The following is a 17,951-nucleotide window of genomic DNA, read 5'->3' as shown; positions in this document are numbered from 1 at the left end:
TACTACTATCTAGAATAGAGAAGTAAAAAAATCAGACCCCCCCAAAATTAAAACACCCAATCCAAAATGGGCTTCTAAAATGAATACACACTTCTCAGATGATGAAGTGGAAATGGCAAATATACGAAAAAACATTCACCATCCCTGGTCATTAGAGAGATGCACATTAAAACAATGCTGAGATTCTACTTCACTCCAGAAGGAATGGCTGTTACGAAGAAATCAACCAATAACAAATGCTGGAGGGGCTGTGGGGAAAAAGGAACCCTTCTCTACTCTTGGTGGAAGTGTAGACTGGTGCAACCACTGTGAAAATTGCTTGAAAAAATGAAAACTAGAAGTTCCATTTGACCCAGCTATTCCCCTTCATCCCAAAATAATTAAAAACATCATACCACAATAATATATGTGTACCCATGCTTATAGCAGCACAGTCTGCAATAGCTAAATCTTGGAAACAGCCCATATGCCTATCAACTAATAGACAGAGCAGATTTTTTTTTTTATACAATGGAGTACAGCTCTGCCATAAAAAAGAGAAGCATGGTGCATTTCTAGCTAAAAAGATGCACCTTGAGACCATATTCTTAGGTGAAATAATTTGGACACACATACATAAATACTGCATTATTTCTCTGGTATGAGAAACCAAAAGTGTAAGCCAGGCGTGGTGGTGCATGCCTGTAATCCCAGCACTCGGGAGGCTGAGACAGGAGGATCATCGCAAGTTTGAGAGCAGCCTAGACTACAAAATGAGCTTAAGGCCAACCTGAACTGTATAGTGAGACCCTGTCTCAAAAAAGACTACAAAAAAAAAAAAAAAAAAAAAAGGAGAGAGAAACCAAAAGTGTAAATAAGGATCAAAGTGTATAATAGATATTGTGAAACAGGAAGAAAATGTTCAAATGGGAAGGAGAATGGGGAGAAGGAGTGGAAAAGGAACGTAGGGAGAAGAAAAAAATGGGAAATGAAGGGAAAAAGGAAACAAAACTTTCGTAAATAAGCGGGGGAGAGTGATTGAGAAGAGGGAATGGGAAAAAAGCAAGGTGCATCATGTCCAGGTACAAATGCTCTATGATAATGTGATCGTTGTGTATATCTAGAATGTACCAATAAATTTAATTAATTTTTAAAAAACAATAAGTTAGCAATTTGCACCTAGGTCCTCGGGTGATTTTTAACAATGTGGTAGAGCCAGGAAATGAAAGGAGGCATAATTGTGTAAAACTATTTTCTTGTAAAAGTGATTAAGATGTGGTATGTATATGTACCAAAACACTAAGATGAATGTAGTTGTTATATACCACAAACATTTACTAATAACAAATTATTTAAACCTTTCAGTTAAGTAAATTATTTTCTTATTCCAAGGAAGAATGTGCTGATTAATTCTTAAAATTGATAGACAATTGCTATGCCTTTAAGTGATTTGTTAAAAATTGAATGAAAAGTACTAGTGACAGTAGCACCTAGAACTTCCAACCCCCCGGTGTGGAGTGGTGAAACAGAGGAATAAGGGAAGCTTTATCAATCCAGCAAAAACAACGAGAAAATACTATATAGGACGTCTAAAATAAGAGTAACTCTCTCATATCAGTAATTACAAAAATAAGCATGCGATAACATTTCCTGTTAAAGACAGAGGTCTCATAAAGTACAAAATGATGATGATAACAAAATCTCGCTATATGTACTTTATAAATAAAGTAGCAAAAACAAAACTGTATCAGAAATTAGAAGAAATATTCCATGTATGCCCTTACTGAGACCTGGTAGAGCGGTGAGGTTGATTTTTTGTTGTTCATTTGTTCACATGGTTTTGGAGGACTTATGAATGTCCTTGCAAATAAGTCAAAGATGAGAGTAAACTCTCAAAACCATTTTCTTATATGTTTTCATGAAACACAGTATGTATAGTATCTTGGGCTAAAATGGACAGTGTTCATTCTCAAATATTGTGGATCTATAGATACCTCCTTTTTTCCCAAAAGTTTTCTCCAAGTCTTCACATCAAAAAATAGTCTGTTCAGCCAGGCGTGGTAGTGCATACCTATAATCCCAGCACTTGGGTGGCTGAGGCAGGAGGTTCACTGTGAGTTCAAAGCCAGACTGGGTATAAAGTGAGTTCAAGGCCAGCTGAACTGCATAGTGAGACCCTGTCTCAAAGAGACACACACCAAAAAAAAAATAAAATCTTTATTTGTCCCAAGAAAACCCCAACCAACGCATCATTTATTTTAGAATAGTGTTGTGAAACAAAAGCTCCATATCAGTAATAAATCTGAACAGCCTCCTGGAATTTATTAAAATAGGAGTACTAATAGATTTTTAAAGGAAAATAACTATAAATTAGTGAAAATTACCACCCTTTCCTTAATGCCCTGTTTTCAGATTAGTCATTAAATAAATACTTTCTGGCCCAGAACTGTGTGCTGGGCTTCGTGACGTACGCAAGGAGTATAAGACATTGCCTTTGCCTACTAGGAATTTTACTCATGCTTTGACAGCCCTCTTTATAGAGCCATTAAATGTTTTCATAAACAGAGTTCTAAAATGTGTTTAATCTGGTATAAATTATCTCTAATTATGGCAAAGTAATCTTAACTCACATCTCTGTATCCACACTTCATACAGTGTTTCCACATTAGATACCACTAAGTCGGCCCAGTCAACAGTGAGCTAGCTAGTATTATTACCCCTGTTCCATAGATGAAACTGAACTTCTTAAAGTTTAAACTACTTCCCAAGCCACAATTGTTAAGTAGCAGAATGGAGCTGGCTCAGGTGCTGTGCTGATGTGAAGGGCGAAGTGGTGTACGTGGTAAAGTTAATTGCAGGATGTATGCTTTCCTGCTTAGACTAAGACATCACTTGAATAAATGTGATATATTCTAGTAGCCGGGTTCCAGCTGCCCCACCAGCATCTGTCCCTCAGTGCCATAAGTGATCTCTCAGTGGTGTGTGTTCACCTCAAATAGCACAAGCAGGGTAGAGGCAGTTTGGGGGAAACATGACCATCATGCCTGATAAAAACGGCTGCCTTGTAGTCAGTGACTGATATGCCTGTCCTGCTTTTAGATGTCCATCTCTACTGTCCTTTTCAGGGGATCAGCAAGATCCCTCTCTCTCGACGCCTGGCTCTGTTAGACAGACAGAGAGACTGCTTTGCCATGAGGTGTAGGCACCAGGGACAACGCCGGCCGCGAGGAAGCAACCTGTCACAACCTGGTTTTCTCTGGCCCAGTGACCAGTGTTGTCTAGTAGTAATGCCGTTACAACATTCCCCTTCAAATCCCCATGACCCAGTAATTGTTTGGGGAATGAGTGCAAAGCTATCAGACACCAGCTGCTATAATTAGAAAAGGGGAAAACAGACACTTACCAGAGCTAACTTCTTTAGGCTGGAGCATTTACAGCACTTTTTTTTAGGTTTTGAACCCTCTTTCTTAGTTTTCCTTCCTAAAATACAAACTGTACAGTTTTGGGGTTCTCGCGTTCCAGTTTTTGTTACTGCTGTGCACTCTCTTTCCTTTTTTCCCCCCTATTTTAATCGGAGTACAAATTGCTGTCAGCACATCGAGTTCATGTGCCAGCCACATTCGGAACAGGGTGTTCTGTGCTCTTCAAAACAAAATTGCTCTAGTAAGAGAACAATAAGTCAGAGCTCCAGTTTAAATGATGTTGTGCAGCAGATCGGGCTCACTTGATGTGGTTACGCTCGGATTGCGCAGCTAAGCTTGGGTAATTTGGTTTGGTTTGACTTCTGGGGGTTTGGAGGACCTCCACCCCCTTTAAGTTACATAGACTGTAAGTCAAGAGAAAACGTTGTCTCTTTTAAACTTGTTTATTTCTTTCTGTACCAAAAAAAGAGCCCTAAGTAGAAGCATCCTGTGTGCACTTTCATTCTCTTTAGGCACGTCATAGATCATTTACTTCCCGCAAATCATGCTGGTTGAGATTAGCAACAGACCTCCTGAGCCCTAAAGGCTGATCTCCCAAGTGAGTCATGATGGTTATTATTAAATATTTATTAAGTGAGTATTTGCACTAAAAGATATGAGGTTAAAAGCAACCACACAGTTTTTGTTGGTGGCAATTAAGACAGTATAAAAGAGAGAAAGTGGATCTGTAGGAGCTGGGCACCTATTACCCGAGTCACTGTGACGGTGGGCAGTCTTCCTGCAGCTCCTAGTGGTGGAGGAGCTCTTGCCAGCAGTCTCGTAGAACTTGTCACACCAGCGTTCCAAGTTTAGAAGCTACTAACCTAGCAAGACTTTGCTGCTTGTAGAGGTAAAGAATCAGTGGTTTGTATCCACTAAGGCTGTGGTACTGCCTCTTGCTCTGACATTCCAGATAATCTCAGTATTATAAGGTGATGGTTTTAGATACACACATAAACAGGATATATGGGTAGTGCTTACTTAGGTCCAGTTTTGAAGAGTTAAATTTATCAGGGGAATAAAGGTCCATATATAAGGTATTAAGAGCTAATTGCAAATGGTCAAAGACACTGGTTCTCTGATTTATTGTCTCTCCCAGAGAGACTAGCTATGATGAATGTTTTCCTTTCTTAGTTATGCCTTTGTTATAGTTTGACTTTTTTCTTTTCTTGCTTCACTTACCTTTTCCAACATGTTTATAAGTAGCCAGTCTTTTTTCCCCCTAATGATGGACTATCATATGTGAAGACAGCTTCTAAAATTATTTATATAATTTTAAGCACATACGTTCAAGCTGAAAACCAGTCTAGGAAACTGACACATAGGCAGGAATCTTTTGCAGTCTCTGGATTTCCTGTTTTGAAAACACATTCAAACTTGATCAACCAAAAGCCACAACAAATGTACTGAAAATTTCCTCCCCTGCTAAATGTACTCTCCTTTAGGGAAGAAGACGAGGTTTCTAACAATAAGCCTCAAGCAAAAAAAAGAAAAAAATCTGTTGACTAATCTGTGAACTACTAGGACAGTAGAGCTCAATACTTGAGACATTATGTAATACATGGGCTGAAATTCACTTTGCTCAGCAAATCGTTTTTATGAAAAGTGTCATCCATTAGTCTAAATTTCTTGGGCAGACTTAAAAATATTTAGATATACAAACTTCTAAGAACTCTCAACCCCTTTAGCAATGGCAGTTTGTCTTTTTTTGTGCATGTGGGTTTTTTTAGTGCCACTAAACATTTAATCGAAGGCCTGTGCATGCTAGTAAGTGCTGTACAGCTGAGCTAGCCAGCCCTTTTTCATTTTTTTATTAGAAGCTAGGTCTCACTGAGTTGCCCAGGCTGCCCTCAAACTTGTGATCCTCTTGCCTCTCACTCTCCCAAGTAGCTGGAATGATGGGTGTGCACCGCTGCGTATGGTAAAACATCAGCTTTTACCCTAATAAAAATATCTGAAAACCCTACACTTAACTGCAGAGTCTCTCTAATATGCATATACTTAAAAATAAAGTTGAGCCGGGCATGGTGGCACACGCCTGTAATCCAGCACTTGGGAGGCTGAGGCAGGAGGATCATTTCGAGTTTGAGGCTAGCCTGGGCTACAAAGTGAGGTCAAGACCAGCCTGAACTGCATAGCAAGGCCCTGTCTCAAAAAGACAAAAAAATAAAAAATAAAGTTGAATTTACTTTTAAAATATTTTCCAGTTCAGAAGAACTTTAAATTGGCTGCAGGCTGATTATTTTATTGAGCTTTTATTCTAAAAGTGAATCTAACATAGAATCACCTGCATTTGTGAGTGTGGGATATAAAACAAAAGGCCACATGCCCCCTCTAGTTTGGCTGCAGTGAGAGGAGATCAAGATGCTACCGATCCCACTGAGTTAGAAAAGGTGGAGAGCTTTAAGGCATAAATGTCCTGGGACATTTGGGCCCCTCCTGTCCCCACTACTGTTGTTTGCTCTTGTGAATTTCTCCCGTTTTTCAGGTCTAGGCTAAAGGTACTCTGATCAAATGATTAACTATGGGAATTAGTTGTGAGGCTGGTTTCAGGCTTGTATGGAGTTAGATTACTGGGTCATAGAATCATAAAATTCTAGAGCTTCAAGGGATCAGGAGTTCAAAAGTAGAGTAAATTGGAATAGAATTTGTATTTGGAAAAATTAGTTGTCTTATTGGACATGGGACAAGTATGAAAGAATGAGTGATTTTTAGTCTCTCTAAAACAAGTTGTTGATCTAAAGATGATCCATCAGTCTTAGCAAAGAAGTGTTTTAGGGGCTGGGCATGAGAATGCACACCTGCAGTCCCAGCACTCATGAAGCTGAGGCAGAAGGATCTCCAGGAGTTCAAGGCCAGTGTAAACTACATACTGAGAGCCTGTCTCAAAAGAAAAGAAGTGTTTTAGGAAATTGGTAGATTTATTATTATATAAGCCACCCTGCAGGCTGATTATTTTATTGAGCTTTTTAGATATACAAACTTCTAAGAACTCTCAACCCCGTTAGCAATGGCAGTTTGTCTTTTTTTGTGCATGTGTTTTTTTATTGAAACAAAAGTCTAAATGGAAAGCATAAGTATCCTAAATGTGAGAAATAATTTAAAGGTTTCAGAGAATTGTTTTTCCTAGAAGAATATATATATGTATGTATTTTTCTTGTTTTGTCTTAAAACAAGATGGAAGCCTCTTATGTGAAATAATTCTAGGAACAAGCTGAGTGAATGTGGGTGATGTGGGGATTTAGGCCCCACAAAATTGACTTTTTTTTCTGAGTACTAGAAATTGAAACCAGGGCTTTTGCAGTGAGCTACATCCCCAGCCCTATTTTATTTTTATTTTTTAAATTTTGAAAGAAAGTCTTGCTAAGTTTTTCAGGCTGGGCTCAAACTTCCTCTGCCTCAGCCTCCCAGAGCGCTGGGATTACAAGTGTGCTCCACTTTGCCCAGCTAGAAATTGACTTTTTCACTGAACAGTTCAAGGGAAGTTATTAAATTATGAGACTTCAGAAGTGATAGAGAATATCATTTCTCTCATATTTTATATTTATTACCTCCACTAAGGAAGACAGCTAAGTTGGTTACTAATATTTTTGCCTTTGGATGTTCCATTTTTGTTTAAATACACTTGTGAATGTAATTAAGGAGTCTTAAAGAAAATGCTTCAATTAATCTCTGTTTGTCATTGAGGAAATAGCCACTCAGTTGAGGGGTTTGTTTTGGTTTTTGTTTTTGCCCAGGCATCAGCAGTCAAGATGCAGTTATAGATGGCTAAGCCATTATATATGTGATATTAAATTTGTGGCATTTTTATAACTATCTGTTTAAATAATCCAACACAGTATTTCTTGTTGCGGGGAGAGAGGGACAGAGTCTTGCTAATAGTACAGGCTGGCCTTGAACTCTCTATGTAGACCAGGCTGGCCTCAAACTCACAGTGATCCTCCAACCTCAGCCTCCCCAGTGCTAGGATTACAGGCATGCGCCACCACGCCTGGCAATACAGTATTTCTTGACCCTGTGTTACAGGTGAGAAAGTTGACATGTAAGGCTTAGATAAATTTGTTTCTAGTGTATCACCCACTAAGCTGTCTTACTGACTCAGTTATCAGCAATTATATATTTAACTTAAAACGGAAATACAGTTACCCTTAAACTTTTGGACTGAGTGGGATACCACATGTGTCTCGATGAAATAAGAAAAGAGAAATGTATTTGTGACATTGCTAGCCACTCATCTGCACCTTCACTAAAGTAGTAAGGAGCAGCTCTGTTGACTGACCTCTTCCCTCACCTTCAGTCCACCTGGAAGGCCGCTATGGTGGAAGGACGTTTGATTGCAGAGATGTGATATTCATTGTTGGTGAAGGAGAAGACCACGACATTCCCATTGGAATTGACAAAGCCCTGGAGAAGATGCAGCGGGAAGAGCAGTGCATTTTATATCTTGGACCACGGTAAGCAGCCTACCAGTTCCAGCACTGTGAAGCTGTGTAAACAGCAGGAGTATGCATGCTTTTTCATTCAGTATCTTGGTATCTTCAGTGAAGTTAATGCAACAGGGAAACAGTTCCTTAGTCAGGTTACAATTAGTCATCAAGTATATTAGTGGGCCTTCCCATATCACACGGGGCTGTGAGCATGTTTACTTGGTTGATGTGGGTTAAGGACAGGGCAGACGGGCACGTTTTGCCTTTGGATTGCTTTTCCCAGAGTCAGGCAGCTATTGCCCTGCTCGCGTGCTGTTCTCCTAAGCCCTCTTCTCTTTTCTCTAAATTGGGCAGGAGGCAGTAAAACATGTGGGCCTTGGGAGTTGAAGAACCATTTGGATGATTTACTACCACTTGAATTTATGACACATGTTCTTATACAGAATCTTTGAAAAAAAAGTGTATTCTTCCTGGATCTAAAGGCAGCGGAGATGACTCATTTTTGCCTAAATTCTTCCCATCATAAGGATATCCATTAGCACTTCCAAGCTTAGAACTATCAGATCTGACAGTCTGTATTGTGAAAACATGTTTTTTTTATTTTTTTAAGGTGGAAACGTGTTTGATACTATTTTTAGGTCTAAAATTATACCATGAATCTAGCCCTTCTGTCTTGAGCAGTAGACCCTGAGAGACCCCAGGGTGTTTTGATTTGTTCCCATGAGAGTACAGTCTGCTTATCTGGTGTGTCCTCCTTTGGGGGTTCCGTGAGTTTCTTACGGCAGGACTTTGACCCCCTCAGTGACCTGCCCTTGCCAGTAAAACTCCTGTGCCTTTCATACTGTCTGTTGCCTTTGTGTATGCTCTGTAGTAATCCAGTGGCATGTTTACCTTTGCCCAAGTTCTTGATCATAATATTTCTCAGGTGATGTTTAGGCCATGCCACTATGTGCTCAAAACCTTTCCAAAATGCTGTACTTTAAAGTCTTTCAAGCCTTCGTTGAAGCACCTTTTGTGTAATTTCTTTTTCCATACCGTATTTTTTTCCTACTATATTCCTACTTCAATGTGTTTTGTTTATTTACTCTATATTGTAATTCTCTCTAAGGTGAAGCTATTCCTGTTCCTAACAGGAACCTTTTTTAATGAACTAGAGCATAGAGAAGGCTCTCTCCTCCATAGCCAAATAGTCTGTAATTACTTTAAGTTTAGCATTCAAAATTATAGTAGTTCTAAATTCATAGAGGGGGGATTTTTGTCTCATGTGTGTTTTCAAATTTAAGCCCCTTGAATATAAGTTCTGTACATATTGTAAGCATATAATATGAATCAGCTTTACATTTTAACCTAGCTGATGAGGCAGATGTCTTATCATCTGGGTGCAGATGTCTCAAATTCAGTGGCAAAGGGAAACAGAAATTGACTTTATGTTTATTAATGCAAGTAGTTCCTTGCAGGTGTAAACTGTTTGTTGTATCACCAGTGGGTAAAGCCTGCTCTGCTGCAGTTGACAGGTCACTTAACCCCCGGTTCTTCGTTTTCCCTTGGTTTGATTGGGGTGACAGCAGCTTCCTAATAAAAGTGTGGAGGACTAAATGAGGTAATACAGGTGAAGTGCTTAGCAAACTGGCTGCCGTGTAATCGGGTTTCACTTCTTTCGGGATGGCTGTGTTTCTCTTCCATCTTACCGTTGGACCGACAGCAAAAGGAAATCCTGTTTTAACATAGGGTAGGTTTTTCAGATCTTTCCAAGCATAAAAGTACTCAACAAGTTTTCACAGGTTTCTAGGCATGAAAGATTTTCATGTTTTATGAATGTGATTTAGCATAGCTAGGTACATGTTATTTTCTGCTCAAGGTGTTGGTATGTTGAGACATTGTACAAAGTACATTCTCTGCAAAACGTCTGCACACACGCTGTGTAGTACTGAACATGTATGCAGAAAAGCCCTGTGCACCAGGCATGTTTTGTGAGCATGCAGTGAATTTACCTGTCTTGTGCAGATTCCCACCTACCATCACGCTGGAGTGTTGCTGTAAATACGGCTGCAGCAAGTTTGTGCCCTTATTGTCTTGTGTATTTCATTCTCCATAAAACTTCCAGGGCATACTTTCTCTTTGACTTTGATTCCTTGGCAGGATTTTTTCATACCAAGAAATGCGTACAACACTTCCAAAGAACTCATTTTTCTCTCCCTCACTGGGATACCACCTTCCCTTTATGTTGTTGTTTTGAATGCCGTGACTCATTAACCTTTCACATTTTAAATGAAGCGTTTTAGTTTTAACTTTTCTCTTTCCCCCCTTTACGTATTCTTCTGTCCTGCACCAGCCTCAAACAAAACACAGGTTACCACGAGTCGTAGTCTCATTCTGAGGCAGTGTGGGTCAGAAAACTAAACAATTTCCTCAGACCGCATAGGTTCTGAATTTAAATCCTGGCTCTGCCGCTGCCTCTTCGTGTGACTTCTTAGGAAGCACTTCTCTTTGAGCCTCAGTTTCTTTACCTGTAAAAAGGGTGCGGTTGGTAAGAACTGGTGATGCAAGCGCTTATTGTAAGCACAGAAAGGCCTACTGGTCACCGAGGTCCTTTATTTGTATCTCTGCTCTGGAGGCAACTTTTAATTCAAGGACGTTAATACCAAATTTCTTCCGTTACACAGTCCAGTTGTTTCGGTGAAGTCCTGTAATTCCAGCGGTAGTATTTTATCTTTCAGTCAGATGAATTATGTGCCCTGAGTCCTTCTTTGCTCAGGCTGAGCTAGTATGTCAGACAACTTTCTGTGGGATCCAGAAGTCAAAAACAGTGTCCCCAGAACAGTTAAGCGTGAGCTTATGCCTTCACAGGTGCTGCGCCCCACCCACATCTTGACAGAATCACTGCCTTTTAACGCAGTAATAACCTCCTTTAGTCTTCTTCGGTCCCATTGATGGCAGCCAGGCTGCTGTGGTGGCTCCTCTGACCCGTTCTTCACACTCCCCACCCCAGTCATAGGTGCCCTGTGAGTGAGCTCCCGTGGGCAGGTTTCTCATCCCCAGCACCGTGGATGTTGGGGCTGGGTAATTCTTGGGGACAGGAGCTGACCTGTGCGTAGCAGGATGTTCAGCAGTGTTCTGTCCGCCCCACCCCAGGCCAGTTTCACCTCTCTAGACACTGCCAGATGTCCCCTGGAGAGGAGCGGTTAACATTATCCCAGCTAAGAGCCCCCAGTCTAGAGAAAAAGCCGAATCCTGTGTTGCCTTTCTCCCTGTCTAAGGTAGGACTCCAAGTCATAACACACTCCCAGTAAACAGGGGCTTCCCTTGTTTCAGACAGGTAAGGAATGTTTATTTACCACATGGCAGAACAAAACAGGAGATAGATCTAAGAGCTCCAAGTAGAAAACTAGGTACCACTTCCTAGAATTGGCACTAGTAATTACATCTTTTATTTCTTTGCTGAAGATCCCCTTTGCCCTGCTGTTGAAGTCACCACACCCATTCTCACCAGCTCTCAGTGTCCGCCTCTGCCGCTCTCTACTCCAGCTGCCACTTTCTTGTGTAACATGGAGGTGAATGAGTAAGCTGTTTTCCTGGAAATCAGGCAAGGCGGGCAGAAAGTAGTAGAAGCAACAAAATGTGCGTGTCCCCAGTTCAGTTCTGTTGCCCCAGAGAAAGCCAGCGGTATTGGCATGGACCCAGTTTTGACATCTTTCAGTCTGTAACCTAAAAGTTTGGGCTTACAAGGTTTTCTATACAGTAATACCATGTCGTGTACTCATGAGCAGTTTGGCTTACAGCGGATGGGAAGGAATATACTCCAGGGAACACGTGCCAGTGTGCTGGGCATTGTTCTAAATGCTGGGAGCCCACAGAACCAGACACACAGGCTCCCCCGGAGCTTCCCCTCCAGCAGATGCATGCTTCTTGAATATGCTTATTCTGTTAGAGATCTTAAATGGCCTAAAAACAAATTTGCATATCCCCAGTTATTTTATTCAGTATTTTGGCTAAAACAGTATAGCCTAAGAGTATGCCTTTTTTTTTTTTTGGTACCGGGAATCAAACTCAGGACCTTGTGCTTGCCAGGCAGGCGCTGTGCCACTGAGCTCTATCCCCAGCCCAAGAGTATGTCTCTTGATGAGGTGCCAGGGCTGCTATTTTTATTGTGTATTTTTTAAAAAATTATTTGTGTTTGCTAGGGCACCTTTTTAAATCTTAACTGCTGTGAGAACATACTTCTCTAGATGTTAGTCTTTCCATTTTTCTGACTGGAAGTGGTAGTACTGGAAGGTGATAGCACTTAAAAGTTAGAAGCTTATTAAAATGTACCTTTAATGAACATCACTGTAACAATTACAGTGGCCATGTCTCCTCTGTCCTTGCTGGTAAAGCTTAGAGAGAAAGTCCTAATAGCTAAAAATAACTAAATGTAAAATCAAGCAGAGAAAAAAGGCATTGAACAAGCTAGCTCAAGTAGTACAGGTGCTCTATTACATATGTATGTGAAAGAAAAGAAAACTAAATCTAGCCAGGATTCTAAAAAAGCCACGGAGGGATACTTGGCACTGCATCTTCTGATCAACATCTGGTTTGTCTTCAGAGTCTCTGATGTGTGTAGCTTACAAATGATAGTTCTGTGCTAGTATGATACCTCAATACCAGAGGAAGCGCCTGGAAATACACCAATTCTTTTAAAGTTTTATTTTTTCACTCTCCATTTCAGATATGGTTTTGGAGAGGCAGGGAAGCCTAAATTTGGCATTGAACCTAATGCTGAGCTTATATATGAAGTAACACTTAAGAGCTTCGAAAAGGTGAGAATACCAACTTCTCTAAAATCGCGGTAGAGCGCCTCTCCACCTACTTCCTATTAACTCTGTTGTGGGCGGTGTAGACAGTCGGTGTTTATTGCTGGGTCGTGCTTGTCATTACCAGGTTTGTCTCTTGTGTCCCACACTGCTCCTAGAGCATGGGACAACTGACACAGCACAGCTGATATACAACCAAAGAGCTCAGTGTTCTTATTTTGTTCCTACGTGTCAGGCTTTTTTTTTTTTTTTAACTTTTTTGGGTAGAATCCAAGACTTGTTCCCTTATTTGTTCCTAGGCTTGTTCTTTTTGTACTTTTTTTCCTGGGTTGAGGACAGAAAGGATCACGTACTGCCAAGCAGCTCCTTGGGGGAGTGGGGCGCAGCTTTCGAGTGCTGGACAGCCTGTACCCTTCTCAGGAGTCACGAGGAGGCCTGCCCTGTGGCTCCGGGTTATTATCCCAACGGCTAGGCCTGGGAGCCCCTGCTCCGGGTCCCGGGAAAGACGGTCTGCGCACCCTGGGCCTTTCTAAAATTTTCCATACCTGTCCAAGTGGAGAAGGAGAGGATTTGTCGTTTGCCTTGCGCTCCAGAAGCAGTCTGCCTCAGTGGGCGTTCTTCCAGCCGGGCTCACCTCCGGAGGCTCCCACCCGTGCTGCCCTGGAGAGACGCACACACAGCACACGCCTGAGCCGCGGCTTCTGTCAGCCAGCTACAGGCCCCGTGCGGCCAACGCCCGTTTCCTGGAGCTCCTCAGAAACTGCCTTTTGTGTTCCTGTTTTATCTCCACACAGTGCTGCCCCCTCCGTGTTCTGTACATTAAGCTTTAGACTAGGAATGTAACCGTTTATATTTTATTAGACTCCAGAAGGGAACTGTTGTCCTGTGGGCCGGAAGCTTTGGGCTGAGACCCAGTGGGGAGGACTTCTCCCCCGGCTGGGATCCTCCTAATCAGACCCCTCCCGCAGACACACGCTCTTCGCCCAGGATCACTTGTTGCTGGGCAACCTGTCTTGAAGGCCCGCTAAGTCCTCGCTGACCCTCCATGCTGTCTTCACAGCACCTCGTGGTTTTATTAAGGAGGAAGAAAACAATCTTCAGCACATGGCTTTCCCGTTTCCCCTGTTACAGAGGAGCCCCTCCCCTCCCCTCGCCTCTGCTTGTTTAGGAGCTTTCTCACTGCGGCGTGCCAGAGCAGTCCTGTGTTGGCCGTCACCCCGTGAGTGCGTTCGCGCAGCACGGCTGGGTATCTTCACACGCAAGAAGGCTTGTGAAGCTGTAGGAGCAGAGTGGTTTAGTTCTGCCTGGTAGTATTAAGGCTGTATTTATGGTCCATAAAGACTGAAACCAATATGAAAAATGCACAGGGTCCTTGTTAAGCAGGCTTTTCAGTCATCGGGCTGAGCTGTTAGGAGGCAGCATGGGCTGCCAGCACATCAGTATCCCCCTCATCCCTGGCTGTGGCACCAGGAGCAGACACTAATTGTCCACCCCCACGTGTACCCCCTGCTGGAAGTGGAACCTGGAGCCTCCTGCTTGCTCGGCAAGTGCTTAACCGCTGGGCTGCACCCTAAGCCCTTACTAATTACCTTTTGAGTGGAGAAAATTTTGTAGTTACCCACTTACACTTCATAACGCATAGATACTACATAACACTCACCACACCTATTACCAGTTTCCCAGAAAAAAAAAAAGTTGTTCCATTGACTTTTTGATCCTGAATCTTGCTGTTCGTGTGGAAAATGCAGTTACGTTTGGATTATATCTCTGGGGGCAGAGAGTAAAGATATCCGTAATACAAACTAGCAGATAACCACGAACTTACTTATTTATGGCCCTGATGTGACGTTTCCACGTGGGCTTTGTGCTCTCCGTTCATGTGAAATTCCCCATCTGTGTACCTGCACAGGGATGCCATTCAGAGGCATTAGTGTATCTTGGTTTTTAGAGTGACGGGTGCCTGCCCTGGAATTTTGAAAAATTCTATGAGAATTAAGAATGTACAACTATGACTTGACTACTGTAGTGTTCCCATTTTAGAGCTGAAAAACTGAGGCTTGACAGAAACAGCTTGCTCCGCTCAGAAGAGCAGCTCTGTGGCCAGAGGTGCAGGAGGGAACTGAAGAGTCTCGCCTCCGCTGGCTGGGCTAGCCTTGTGCTGAAAGCGACTCTTCGCAGTGCTCAGCCGTTACGTGCCTTGCTGTGCTTTGCCTGCCCCACCCGCTAGGCAGCGTGGGTCACGCCGCAGTGTGGCCAGCAGGAAAAGTGAACTCTGGAAGCAGCAGAAAGAGCGCTGGCCTGGCAGTGGCTGGCAGTGGCACACGATTGTAACAGTCAGTGTGTTCTGAGATTGGGGTTGGTTCTTCAGGGCATCAACCAGTGATTTTCCTCATGTGCTCATCTAACCATTGCCACAAATTTACACACAGGCCAAAGAATCCTGGGAGATGGACACCAAAGAAAAACTGGAGCAGGCTGCCATTGTCAAAGAGAAGGGAACTGTGTACTTCAAGGTGTGTGAGTCCCCGCACAACCCTTTCCATTTCAAAGGATTTGCTCAGGTGGCAATGAATTGTGCTGACATTCCCTACTCTGAATTCTATCAACACCCTTCTTGGTAAGAAGAAGCCTTCATTTTCATATGTCTGCCAATTCAGTATAAGGAATGGTAAGAAAAGAGTGAATAAATATGAAAAAAAAATAGAGGTATAAAGACATACCTCTTATACATTGCAGTCTAGGTTGTAGCGCTTCATAAAGGCAGACGGAGCTGGCATGCCCCCTACCACTGAGTCACTCGAGGCCTAAAGCATCTGCTTTATACATAGACAGAATAATTTTAGCAAGTAATAGAATTCACAGGGGTGAGTTTCACTTCGTTTTCCTTTTCACTGTCTTATTGAAATCGTCAAAGAGAGCATAAAGAAAAATCATCCTGTGAAAAAAGGAAAAAGAATATGCAGATTTTAAAAAATAAATAAATACTTATTAAATATTCTTCCCAAAGCATTGTGTTATATTGGCTTATACGTGAGCGTGGCCAAATAACAGTTTCTGTAGGACTCATTATTATTGCTGTTGTTGCTTGATTTGCTTTAGCTGAAGAGGGGATGCGCTGGGGATTGAACCCCGGGCCCTGCGTATGCGAGGCAAATGCTCCCTCTACCACTGAGCGGTATACAGAGCCTCAGACCTGTGTTAATAATACTTACAACTGAAAAAAAAGTATTCTCTTCAGCTATTAGATGGAAACAGCAAATATCCCAGCTATAAATCCTTAACATTTAACATAAATGAGAAGTACATCACTACTTACCAATATTGCCATAATTGAACAACAAAATAAGTGATGCTAGCTGATGTGACAGATCTCCCCAGGCTGGACGAGATGGCAGAGTATCCGGGTCAGCCATGCACAGCTGTCAAAAGAAACCGATGGGAGGAGGGTTCGTTTCTTCTGTGGCCACAGTGATCCCATGAGGCATCTTCAGAATTTCCTGAGTGAGGGGGCCGGGGATTTAGCTCAGCGGCACAGCGCCTGCCTGGCAAGCGCAAGGTCATGAGTTCGATTCCTGGTACCGGGAAAAAAACCAAAAACTAAAAAAAAAAAAAGAAATTCCTGAGTGATACTCATCGTAGGTTGCTTCTCAAAAACCCTTTTTTGTCATAGCTAGGGACGTGATATTCTCTCCCTTAGATCTTAAATCCCTGATGTGGGAAAGCAGAAACCACACGTGGTTCCATTCTGATTCGAGTGCTCGTCCCATGGCCGCCCACCCCCAAGACTGCGTCTTCTGCACAGCAAGCAGAAGCGCTTTGGGCAAGGACAGTTAGTGAATGGGAATTTTGTCAAGGTTTGCTTCCTTTTTCCTCGTCATTTCTTTTTGCCACTGCAACCCGTGAGCAGAAATCAGTGATATTTTAACAGTATAAGGCAAGGATGCATAAAAATACTTTCAACAAGTCTTTTCGAAGAATCTGCTATAAGACATGCTACTGACTTTACAGCCTTGTCTGGAGAGAAGGGAGACAGTGCTGACCCAAATGATACGCGAGAAAGTACAATCAACAGGAAAGGGACACAGCAGCCTGGACCCGTTCTGATTTTCAGACTTTGAACCAGCACCCACGACTGGGTCGTCAAGTCAGTTTCGTGGAAGCATGCTATAGTGCGTAATAAGGACAAGTTTTGTTGCGTAAAACCTTTTTTGTTTCTTATGAATGGGTACAGGGCTATAACTTGAAGTGTAGGTTTCACTGTGGTTTGTAGTCAAATTCAAAGCCCACAGGTTTAAATATGTATTTGTGATTATTAAATATACTAAGATAACGTGTGCTCACCAGAAAGCACTGGGGCCTGACAGAATGAGCTCTGAATTGGGGATTTGGGAAACTGGGCTTTATTGCTCTTCAAATGATTTAAAGTCATTTAACCGCCAAAGAGATTTTAGAGGGAGTTACAAGTTTCTTTCCAGTCCTAAATTTCTGTGACTTTCTGAACTCATGAGACCAAGTTGTTATTTTTTAAATTCTGAGTCTATTTTGCACTATTCAAGTAAGATTTCAAATGGATTATTTGTATACCCCGTTACATAATACACTAGAACAAAAAAGACTTCTGTGCAGACCATAGGTCCACAGTGATACTCCTGGGTTCCGTAAAAGTTCTAACTTGCTGCTGTGTAACAACATTTCGGTTACCAGTGACAGCGGATGTGCCAGTGCTCCCAGAGAGTATAATGCAGCTTGGAAGTCTCTGCTGCCTGCTGAGGTCATAGCCGTGCTAGCATCGCAGTGCAGCGCATCACTTTCATTTTGGGCAGTGCAGGTGTAAACAGATCTGCTCTGTGTGGAGTAGAAAAGCACAGCATATACAGTATAATCAGCAACTGTCTTACTGGCTGAAGTGTCTACTATAGTATACTGCTTATTATTGGAGTTTACTCCCTCGACATATTTTTTTTTAATTGCCTGTAAAACAACCTCAGGCAGGCCCTTCAGGTGGAATCCCAGAAGAGGCCTTGTCCTTGCAGGAGACGAGGGCCCCTTGCAGTCACTGCCCTTGAGGGCCTTCTGATGGGAAGAGATGTGGCAGTGGCAGACAGTGACACTGATGACCCTCGTCGTGTGTGGCCGCAGACTCCTGTGTGTTTATGTCTTCACTTTTAACAAGGACTTGAAGAAGTATTGAGAAATATTTTAGGGGAGAAAACTTACAGATGAAGGATATAAAGACAAGATAGGGGCTGGGGATTTAGCTCAGCGGCACAGCGCCTGCCTGGCAAGCGCGAAGT

The 17,951-nt window shown here is 42.3% G+C and overlaps 1 protein-coding gene and 1 long non-coding RNA gene across 5 annotated transcripts in view; one reads left to right on the top strand and one right to left on the bottom strand.

Moving 5' to 3' along the window:
- LOC102028797 overlaps window positions 1–15,074 on the bottom strand; it is a 19,346-nt gene extending 4,272 nt beyond the window's left edge. Inside the window, exons 1-2 of one of the 2 annotated variants that reach the window (XR_001235065.1) lie at window positions 13,203–15,074; window positions 11,355–11,439 (exon numbers count right to left, since the gene is read on the bottom strand). This is a non-coding gene — a long non-coding RNA (uncharacterized LOC102028797). The remainder of the gene's footprint in view (window positions 1–11,354; window positions 11,440–13,202) is intronic. The other variant, XR_261843.1, reaches the window with a different exon arrangement.
- Fkbp5 (FK506 binding protein 5) overlaps window positions 1–17,951 on the top strand; it is a 103,360-nt gene that overhangs the window by 74,715 nt on the left and 10,694 nt on the right. For 2 of the 3 annotated variants that reach the window (XM_005389562.2, XM_013516903.1), the window contains exons 6-8: window positions 7,738–7,894; window positions 12,573–12,663; window positions 15,087–15,170. In XM_005389562.2, the coding sequence (XP_005389619.1) occupies window positions 7,738–7,894; window positions 12,573–12,663; window positions 15,087–15,170 (332 nt within the window). The remainder of the gene's footprint in view (window positions 1–7,737; window positions 7,895–12,572; window positions 12,664–15,086; window positions 15,171–17,951) is intronic. The other variant, XM_013516904.1, reaches the window with a different exon arrangement.

The sequence above is a fragment of the Chinchilla lanigera genome, unplaced genomic scaffold (assembly GCF_000276665.1).
Source record: "Chinchilla lanigera isolate Chin_1 unplaced genomic scaffold, ChiLan1.0 scaffold00036, whole genome shotgun sequence".
In the NCBI taxonomy this organism is placed as follows: Eukaryota; Metazoa; Chordata; class Mammalia; order Rodentia; family Chinchillidae; genus Chinchilla; species Chinchilla lanigera.
The sequence above is the reverse complement of the archived record's forward strand: the minus strand, read 5'-3'. Positions and strand labels throughout refer to the sequence as shown.